Source organism: Trachurus japonicus, chromosome 13, assembly GCF_045865225.1.
Source record: "Trachurus japonicus isolate A0001 chromosome 13, Traja_1.0".
NCBI classification, from domain to species: domain Eukaryota; kingdom Metazoa; phylum Chordata; class Actinopteri; order Carangiformes; family Carangidae; genus Trachurus; species Trachurus japonicus.
Window position 1 is genome coordinate 10923025 of NC_140919.1, and position 11160 is coordinate 10934184.

General features: G+C 39.7%; 1 protein-coding gene across 1 annotated transcript in view; it reads left to right on the forward strand.

Annotated features, from left to right (window-relative positions):
* LOC146975607 (ATP-binding cassette sub-family G member 4-like) overlaps positions 1-11160 on the forward strand; it is a 22663-nt gene that overhangs the window by 10260 nt on the left and 1243 nt on the right. Inside the window, exons 7-14 of the mRNA XM_085794401.1 lie at positions 3401-3524; positions 4677-4791; positions 4899-5035; positions 5233-5331; positions 5989-6157; positions 6259-6359; positions 7498-7656; positions 8490-8608. Coding sequence (XP_085650527.1) covers positions 3401-3524; positions 4677-4791; positions 4899-5035; positions 5233-5331; positions 5989-6157; positions 6259-6359; positions 7498-7656; positions 8490-8608 — 1023 coding nt within the window. The remainder of the gene's footprint in view (positions 1-3400; positions 3525-4676; positions 4792-4898; positions 5036-5232; positions 5332-5988; positions 6158-6258; positions 6360-7497; positions 7657-8489; positions 8609-11160) is intronic.

Sequence of the window (11160 nt, forward strand, 5' to 3'; positions counted from 1 at the left end):
TTTTGCCCATATGCAACTCATACCATGCCGGTAAATAACCCATAAGAACCCAGACCCATTTATCCTTGAAGGAAAATTAAGTGGGGTGAAACACAGACCAAGTGGAATGCATGGAACACATTTTTGAAGTTTTTTTTGAAATAGCGCCACCTATTGTCAGAGATCTGGAATGTTGCATATATGTCACATCGGGCTTTTTTGGTAACTTAAATTTTCACTTGAAAATAAATGGGCTTGACATTTTCTTTTGCTCTGTAACACAAATTTGACCTTTTATTTGCATTTCCATAACCTATATCAAAATTACAAATTTGCTGGTTACTATTAACACCTTTTTAAGACAAGTTTCACAACAAAAAAGGGCAAACACTATAGAAATGCGAATATTGCCTCATATTGAAGGCTTTAACCAGTTACTGAAGCCTTAAAAGCTGTGCAACCACAATTTTCTTTCCAACTACAAATACCTTGGCATCTGGATGGACAGTTGTCTTAATTTTAAGCACCATATCACCACCCTCATTGCTAAACTAAGAACAATACTTGGCTTTCTATACAGAAATAAGCACCGTTTTCCTACTCACCACAGGAAAAAAATTGGAGACACTATTTTTTCTCTGTTTTAGACTATGGAGATGACATCTATGGAAGAGCTGCTAGTTCCACTTTGATTCCACTGGATGCTGTTTACCACTCAGCCTTACATTTCATTTCCAATGATTCATATAATACCCATCACGGCACTCTTTATCAAAATGTCGGCTGGTCATTTCTGACAGTAAGAGGAAAACAGCATTGGTTTTTATCCATTTTTAAAGCCCTGTCACAGTTATTGTCTCCTTATTTATCATCTCTGTTAACTATAAAATCAGAAAACATTGGTACCCACTCACAGAACTGATAGTTGGGTCATATTCCATTCGTCAGAACTGAGCTGGGTAAAACGTCGTTCTCTCACAATGCACCACATGGACCCTCTCTCCCATCAGTACAGCAGTCCAGAACCCTTGTCTCAAACCTGGTTCATGACTGTTTGACTGAGTTAACTTTTCTTATTTGTTTCCTAATATTTTCTTATGTAAACTCTCATTCTTCTTTGCTGTATTTGTTGTTCTGTATACAACATCTATTGCGCGTCTGATGATCGTCAGTGCATCCTGAACACTGTATCCTATTTTGTTACAAAAAATACAGCAAAAAAGCATAATTACATGAATATGGGACCAGCATGGGATACTAAAATCTTGTTCATTTACTGAGAAGAGTGTCTCTGCTAAATCTGTGGTTCAATTTCCGGACTGATATATCATTTTATTAAATATTGATTGAATTTTTTTTTTTTTTTTTAGTATATATTTTTTGGCTTTTCATGCCTTTATTCAATAGGACAGTTGAGAGTGTGACAGGAAATGGGAGGCAGAGATGGGGGGAATGACATGCAGGATAGGGCCGTCCGACACGGGACTCGAACCGGGGCCGCCTGCAGCGAGGACTATAGCCTCAACACATGGGGCGGGTGCTCTACCAACTGAGCTAAACTCCGCCCAAATATTGATTGAATTTGACATTATTTTTATGTTAACATTTTTAAATTATGTTTTAAATTGAACAACATAGAGTATATTAATTCAAAATACCTGAATCACCTAATTTAATTGAGCAGTTCTTTCCCATTTTTCTCATTGTGACATAGGCGTCACATGGTATTTTTCCTGACTTTTTTAAGACTAAGGCCCGATGTGACCTATATGTCACAGCAATATTTTCTTAAGTTGTTTTATATGAGTTTCTTCAAAAAATGAGGTCAGAACAGGTTAAATACAACAAGGGACATGTTATAAAAGGATTTGCATTGTGAAATGGGTGGTGGCTTATTTTATTGACAGAAAGCAAGGTTTTTAAAAGTAGCTGCCTCTGTGAAATGTGCCAACTCTGCTGGCCACCATCTTGGAAATGTTGTCATGGATAGAGAGATTCACAGAGAGTCATGTGACTGCACCAGGATGTTGAGTAGATGTCACTTAGGGACTTCATGAGTTAAAAGTTCAACATCAATATGTGTAAGGGGCTTTCCAAGACACTTGAAGGCGGTGTGACACCCGTGTCACCGTGGGTCCTTATGGGATAATAAATAAATCACAACTCCGCAGAGTCTCGGCATATCATTCAAAAAGTACTGCACAGGGAATCCTTTATTGTGCTTACCATTCTTGTTTATTTGTCCTAAACAGCCAACAGTGAGTATCACTGCTGTTATATTAGTAAATTATAATTTAAAGGGTCTCTGACATATAATGTTTACTCACATTCTTATCTTTTGCCTCCCACCGACCCTCCCAGATCCCCAATTCTTCTCACCATCTTCCTTTTCTCCCAGTGTATGGAACTTTATGCATGATTAATTATATGGATATGGATGAATATCAAAATGTGAAGTCCTAAGATTGAGGGGGTCGTTTTTTTAAAGCCTGCTGATATCATCAGCGTCTGTGTAGAAACTACCCGTTCATTTGCATCGTAGTGGAGGAGACCAGAGATGGGATGTGGAGTCAGAAATACTTTTGTCAAACATTATTTGTTCCACCATTTCAATAATTTCTTTTTAGATGTGAAGAATGTGAAGTCTGAAAATACATTTGTTAAATTTTTAATAGTTTGGGGTATTTTTATTGGGGGGGATAATTCATGTTTTTCAGAAATTAGGGGGGACATGTCCCCCCTGTCCCCCCCGGGATCTGCACTCATGGGAAGGATTAAGGGATAGAAGGAAGGAAGGAAGGACGAAGGGAAAAAAAGAAGGAAGGAAGGCAGGAAGGACGAAGGGAAAAAAAGAAGGAAGGAAGGCAGGAAGGACGAAGGGAAAGAAGGAAGGAAGGAAGGACAAAGGGAACAATGGGAGGAAAGAAGAAAGGGAAAATGAAGGAAGGAAAGATAGAAGGAGGGAGGGAACAGATTGGGTCAAAAAGGAAGGAAGAAGTAAAGACGAAGGGAAGGAATGAAGGGAGGGAGGCAAAAAGGATTGTGCAAAGAAGTGTGACAGTGGTGGTCCTGTCACTATGCCTCCAACTGATCATGCGCCCTGGCTACTTGGCCAACGGGATGTCCCTTCGGGTGACTGGCAAGCGCGCATGACTATTACCCGGGAGGTGTGGGTTCAATCCCCGCCTGGGCCCTCTTCACCTTGCCACAGAAGGAAGGGAAAAGGGATGGAAAGAAAGATGGAGAGAGGGAACAGACCAGGTCAACTGGATCAAAAGAGGAAGGAAGAAGAAGTAAGGACGAAGGGAAAAAGGATTGTGGAAAGAAGGAAGGGAGAAAGGAAGGATGGAGGAAGTGAACAGATTGGGGCAATCTGACCCAGAAGGAAGACAGGATTAACCTCCTCTCTGTCTCTGCTCAGCGGCTTGGACAGTGCGTCGTGCTATCAGGTCGTCTCGCTGATGCGTTCGCTGGCGCAGGGAGGACGGACCATCATCTGCACCATCCACCAACCCAGCGCCAAACTGTTCGAGATGTTCGACAAGGTACGGACCAGAGCACGAAAGAGGTTTTTATTTTGAAAAGTGGTTCATACATCAGGTTATTTAAAGGGATATTCTGGCCTAAGTTTAACCCATGCTCTATCGCACCGTGAGACCCAGAACAACCGCCCCCCCTCTCCTCCAGAGATCAAGTTTGCAGACCGCAAACTCCTCTAGTTGTAGCGACTTCAGCACAGACAGCCAGATAGGAAAACACTGCTGTCTATGGAGCCAAGAGCCAACCTCCATCAAAAAGCCAGGCACTCATAGCCACAAATTATGCTCAGAACAGCACCATACATCGTCAACAGTACAAACAGGGTCCCAGCCCATAATACGAGGCGTTAAACACATGCTTTGCCCATGGTTTCTATTGAAAAGAGACAAAAACACAACTCACCCACACTCCTCCAGTCGCTTGCTGCTAATGTGGAAGCCCTGACAAGTCAATTACCGAGCGCATCAGTGTTCCTATCTGTCTTCCCCATCTGTTTCTAACAATAACTAGCGAGTAATGAAAAAGCCGAAGAGTAGGAGTGCTACTTGGAACTCAGGACTTTGTTGCAAAGATGCTGCTCTTTGGTTCGGGGCTAGATCAGAAGCAAGCACTTCAATGCGTTTCAATGCGTTTCGGCTTGGAGCCTTCGCTACAAAGACAGCAGTGTTTTTCTATCTGGCTGTCTGTGCTGAAGTCGCAACAACTTGATCACTCACAATGCGTTAGACCATGGGTTAAACTTACGCCGAAAGGGAAAGTTCAACATTTTGGCAAATTGGCCCATTGCCATAATCCTTACAGTCTTAGGAGTAGGTTCGTTACCTTTAATTTTCGGTGCAAGCTATTTTTAGAACAGCAGGGCAGAGCTGCGAGCGGCGAGCTGCTCAGAGCTACGCTACGGAGGCTAATTGGATTTCTTGGTTTCCCTCATCAAACTCATCAAATACACAATCCAACAACTCCACAACGCTCTGGTGGGCACATTCACCACGCTATGAGATAATAACAGAACGTTATGAGACAGAGTTGTTTTAGTTTATCTTGCACTGACAATTAAAGGTAACGAACCTACTGCTAAGACAATAGCGATTATGGCAATGGGCCAATTTGCCAAAATGTTGAACTATCCCTTTAATGATGACGTCGTCCGTCCACAGCTTTACATCCTCAGTCAGGGACAGTGCATCTACAAAGGCACCGTCTCCTACCTCATCCCCTACCTGAAGAGCCTGGGCCTCTACTGCCCCACCTACCACAACCCTGCAGACTTCGGTGCGTTCGCTTCTCCTTCGGTCACGTATCTGCCACAGCTTATTGATGATGATGATGATGATGATGATGATGATAGTGTTTGAACAAAGTCTTTGTCTCTGTCTCAGTGATTGAAGTGGCGTCAGGAGAGTACGGAGACCTGAACCCGGTTCTGTTCGAGGCCGTCCAGGGAGGGATGTGTGCGTTAGAGGAGAAGAAGAACCAGTGTGGAAACAACGGGGTGTGTGCCGCAAAGTACCCCAAGGTGGGTGGATTATCTGAGTGTCTCAGCCTTTAGCCTTTATGAATGAACTTTATGTGTTGCTTCCTCTCAAAGTAAAAACATTTCTTGTGCTGTTCATAATCCTGCTGTATGCGGTGTAATTTGTAAAATCAGTTGCTGTTTAATTATGTGTATTTTATTAACTTTTGTTGTTTTTTGTTTTGTTTTGTTTTCTGCAGAATGCTGGACACATAGAGAGCCACACGTTTGCCACAAGCACATTAACACAGTTTTGTATCCTCTTCAAGAGAACCTTCATAACGATATGCAGAGACCAGGTGGGTGACGACTGAAAAAAGGGATTAAAGGTCAAAGATATGACCAATGGACGTTTTTTTATTCCATAAAAAGATGCACACAAAAAAACCAAACACCTGAATGTAGTTTTACATCTACTCTCTTCTGATTGGCTGACTGTTCTCTGAGTGATCCAATAAAAATAGAGAAGATTTCAGAATAAAACACTCAGAGAAACCAAATCCTGTAAAGTTGTTGTTGGATGGATGGTGTGTCCAGGTGGTGAGGGGGTGGGGCTTTTGGTGACTGCTTTGTTGTGACATCACAAAGTGACAGGAAGTCCTGACGGCTGGTTTTAAGGCTCAGTTTCTGAATACAGGCTGTGTGCATTTCTCTGTGGACTGAGGCTTTGATACTTTCACAGTATTAATATAGAACCTAGAGCTGCTTTATAATTACACTACACATGGACATCTACCTTTATACTGTATGGAGCTTTAACACAAACATCTACCTTTATACTGTATGGAGCTTTAACACAAACATCTACCTTTATACTGTATGGAGATTTAACACAAACATCTACCTTTATACTGTATGGAGCTTTGATTAAAGTGATATTTTGTCCGATTTTGAATGATGAATGATAAAGTGTGTGACTGTGTGTTGATATTTCTGTGCCTCTGCTCTGTTGTCAGGTGTTGACCCACCTCAGACTGATGTCCCACATCATCATAGGTGTGTTAATAGGCCTGCTCTATTTAAACATCGGCAATGACGCCAGCAAAGTGTTCAACAACACTGGCTTCCTCTTCTTCTCCATGCTCTTCATCATGTTTGGTGCGCTCATGCCAACTGTCTTAACCTGTGAGTATAACCTATAATCAATAGTGTCTTATTATTGTTCCATGTTGGGGTGTTTGTTTTTTGTTCATATGTATATAAATATTTTTCATTCACTGTGTCAGTTCCTCTGGAGATGTCTGTTTTCCTGAGGGAACATCTGAACTACTGGTACAGCCTGAAGGCCTACTACCTGGCCAAGACCATGGCCGACATCCCCTTTCAGGTGAGCTGACAGTGCTGGCGTCTGGAGGGGTGGGGCTGGATCACCGTGGAAACAAATCACACACACACACACACACACACACACACACACACACACACACATAGTAAAACACAACTACATGGTTCACTGCTGCACTCCAGTGTTAAAGCGGTTACAGTGCACTCAGCTTGTGTTTCTGACATCAACTCAGGTTTCAGTTCAGGAAATAATAGTTCACACTTAACCAGATTATATTTTGTAGTTAACATGTGAACTGAAATATTCAATGAACCTGTTAAAGGTTAAATTAAATTGATTTGTAGAAAAGTATTTGGAATTATTACTATCATTATATTTATCGTCATTAAAAATCTGTAGATATTTATTTATTTATTTATATTACATATATATTATCATATACAGTATGCCAAATCATATTTGCAAAGATGATATATCTACATATAAGTATAAACATTTGTAAATTTGTAAGTTTAAAATGATTTTTACAGGATTTCAAGTGACAATTTTCTAGTGTGGTTGTTTTTTATTGATGCCATTTACAATCACACAGTTAGCTGTAACTCAAGTATTTAAAATTTTAATTATTTTTTTTTAAACAGTGTTAAACAAATATAATATATGTACAGTATATGCATGTTTTTATATATGTACTCCATATGAATACATGCATGTTAAATAAATACATGTGAAAACATTGGATATGAGTAACAATAATTTCATATTGACATATAGTATATCTAGAAGATAAATATGTATATTGATGTAGGTTTGCTTATATTGGGGATATAAATGGTGAGTAAATGTAAATCAATCCCAAAACCATACTGATTTTAAAAGATTTACTTGGAGGTTTAATTTGAATACGGAATTTCTAAATTTCTAAAGACACAGAGTATACTGTATGTGTATGTTGTTCTTATAGACGTGCATCTTTAGATTAAATATATATAATTAACATCTGGTCACAACATGTTAGAAAATATGAAAATATAGATTTTTATTTGTTTTAATGGTGTTTCATGGATGTTATTCACCTTTAGTAAAACCTGACACAACTACTATGAACTCACATGAGCTGAAGAGTTTTGCTGTGAATGATCCACTGTCTCAATAAAGGTTAATCAAAGTGTCATTGTAGGTCATCTGCCCCATCATGTACTGCAGCATTGTGTACTGGATGACGGAGCAGCCTCCTGAGGCCAGTCGCTACCTGCTCTTCATCGCCCTGTCCACCTGCACCGCCCTGGTCGCCCAGTCGCTCGGCCTCCTGGTGGGCGCCGCCTCCTCCTCGCTGCAGGTACACCAGCTCACCTTCACATTAGTGGATACCGTTGTGCTCATACGTTTACATTACCTGGCAGAACTTGTGAAAAATTGGCCATATTTCAGAAAATATAAATGATCATGCAAAAAAAGAAATTGGTAACCCTGTAACTTATGTGATAATATCAAGAAATAGCCAAGAAATAACAATTAATTGCATCATAATGTCCAGAAATAGCCGAGAAATAACGGTCAATTTCATGGTAATGTTGAGAAATATAGCCAAGGAATAACAATTGATTGCGTAGAAATAGCCCGGAAATAACGGTCAGTTGCAAGGACTTGGTGGAGAAAGATTCTGGCCTTTCCCCAAAAAAATTCGAAGCATGTAAAGCATGTGTAATCTTTTGCCTTCATGAAAAACATGGCATTACTATGAAATTGAACGTTATTTCTAGGCTATTTCTTGAAATTACTAAGCAATTAATTGTTATTTCTTTACATTATCATGTAATTAACGGCCTTTAAATTAAAGGGTTACCAAAAATTATTTTATTCAGAGTTAGTGGTTGGCTGAAGCCATTTATTATCACCCTATTGTGTTTGCTCTTTTTAAATCAAGTGGCCCTAAAAGTTTACATACTCTGTGTATGTTTAGATGTTTCATAGTTTAATTTGAATCCCATTAAAAATAAGAAAAATGTGTTTTGCCTGATCATTAATGTTTTCCTTAAAAAACGCTACACATTTTACAAAATCTGCCAGGGTATGTAAACTTATGAGCACAACTGTATGAGGTTCCTCGACACAGAAGACAGATCATCAGTTCTCTCTCTGTCTCTCTACATCCTGGTACTTCTGGTGCAGGTGGCTACGTTTGTGGGACCGGTCACGGCGATACCAGTGCTGCTGCTCTCCGGCTTCTTCGTTAACTTCGACACGATCCCCAAGTATCTGCAGTGGAGCTCCTACGTGTCGTACGTCAGGTGTGTATGTCATTAAATAAGACGTAACTGATTATATTTACTCAATAATAACGGGTCATAATTTGTGAAACCAGATGTAAAAGTCTCATCTGTTAATTATAAGAAACAGGTTTGGTCTTTGTTTCAGTTCTTGTCTGTGAAGGCAACAACAAAAGCTGTTTCTTTTTAATCAAGCTTTCAGATCTGCGGAGCGACCAGCTCGTGCAGCTTTGACCTGTGTGTCCTTAATGCATACACACACTTTTCCTGTGCGGTCAGGGATTACTCACTGCTTTAGATAATCTGGTTTAACTGTTGACTTATTTGTAACCTGTCAGATTATCTGCACTGTCACTGTGGTGTTACCTCAGCACTCAACTGTGTCAGCGTTACAGTCAGCCAGACGTTAAATCCCAAAGTCAGAACTGGAATAAAACAAAACATCATGAAATCCTGTGTGTGTCCTGACACCAGTGATCATCATGATCCCCTGAGGCTGGTTTTTAAGTAGTTTAGCAACACTGTTGAAAGATAACAGAGGGATTTTAATGGAGTTTGTTATGAGCTTTCTCGGTCCAGAGAGGGTGAATCCAAATGTTTTTGTCTTTTTGGTGATCTTTGACCTCTGCTTCACCTCCATCAGGCCAAACAGTCCATGAAGTTCCAGTAAAACCAGTCTGAAGCTTGTTGCTGTGGTTGTTATTGTTGGTAATATACCAGTGGACAACAGTTTGGATACAACCAGTGGTTCTTTGCTTCTTGTCATCCCGTCTATGACTCTCACTGTTCTGCCTATTAAAATATCAGATGACAAAAAAGAAGACACTATTGTAGCTGTATCCCAGTTCAAACAAGGAAAGTTAAAAACAAAGCAGGATAAAATCAACGCTAAAAGTAGTTAAAAATAGATCGAAGCAACTGCCCAAGATATTATTCCTAAAACTTTATCCTTTTTTTTAATGTTTTGTCTTTATGTAAAGCACATTGAGTTGCCTTGGTATGAAATGCGCTATATAAATAAAGATGCCTTGCCTTGCCTAAAAGTTCCTAAAACGGCCTAAAGCTATAAGATCTACATTAAACACCATGAATAACTAGTTAAAAAGGATTCATCATAAGAAGGATTAAAAGGAAATCAATTAAGTTAAAAAGGTGAGTGTTCAGCCTGCTTTTCAAAACATCAACAAGAACCACAGCCTTCAAAGGTCGTTGTTGTTGTCGACCACCAAGACTGAGCTGGAATCAGTCGGTTTTACACTGAGGGTCGTCAGCTGTGTCTCTGGAGGTAAAGAGGGCTTTCCTCTAATCACATGATCAGTGGTTCGATCCCTGGCTCCTCCAGTGTTAAAGTGTCTTTGGGCAAAATACTGAACCCAGAATTGCTGCTTAGGTGTCGTTGGTGTAGAAAAAAGTTCAGTGTGTAGGTAAGTGAATGTGATTAAAGCAACTTAACCGTTGTTAAGACTATACGTCACTAAAGGATTATTTATTCATTCATTTGGGGTTTTAATGCTTGTGGTGTTCAGTCGTACTGTTACTGTTCAACTGAACTGAAACTACATACTCACATTTAAAAGTGGTTTACTGCCCGCGTTGGTTGCTTCATTACCAGTGTGCAAAGAATCTTGGGATTTGGTCATGATAATGAAGGCCACACCTGTTGGACAAGGAGAAGATGGAAGGAACCAAACTTATCCTCAGTGGGTTTTCAAATGCAGCTTCTAAAGGTAATAGGAATATCATTTGAAGTCATCTTGGATTTTCAACTTAAAATAACTTTATTTATCCACCAGGAGCTCGATTTGTGGATAAAATATAGAGCAAAATAAATGGGTAAAAAGAGTTGTTTTGAAGAGAAGATGATGGTTGGACTTTTGCTGTTGGGGACAGTGATTTTTCTTTGTTTTGTTTTTTTACCTTTCTAACTCCAAGAGGCTTTGAAGTTGAAATATCTGATGGTACATTTTGCAATGACGGATCTCACTGACTTAAGGTTCCTCCATTGAGCCCAATGCTCAGGACCAGAGATGGGGACTTCGAGTCGACTGGAGTAACTGTTTTGATGATGACTTGTGATTTGACTTGACAAAAAATAAGAGACTTGAGACTCGGATTTGGAAGTTAAAGACTCAGGACTTGACTTGACTTGAGACACAGTGAATTGAATGACTTGAGTGTTGTTCATTTCATGTTTTCAGATTGAATATAAAATATAAAATAAATTTATCATATTTATATTTATAATATTACCCGGTATGGGCACAGGCTGAGAATGGCGTTGTCATGATTGGACCAGTCAATCAGTCATACCCTCCCTATACCTACCTTATGTGTTCATTGGAGAAACACACCCTCTTATATCAGATAGGCATCAAAATGTCGTGGAAGGGTTGCCTCTTCAGCTTTCAAAATTACCATTTCGACGCCAAATGCTGCAGAATGCAAAATATGTGGCACAAAGATCTCACAAAGACAGCCAGACAACAACGTCAAACTTTGGGTATTTCGATTTGGTGGAACTTGTTTTTATTTAATAACTTGTCCGAGAAAAAAATGACTTGAGACTTACCTGG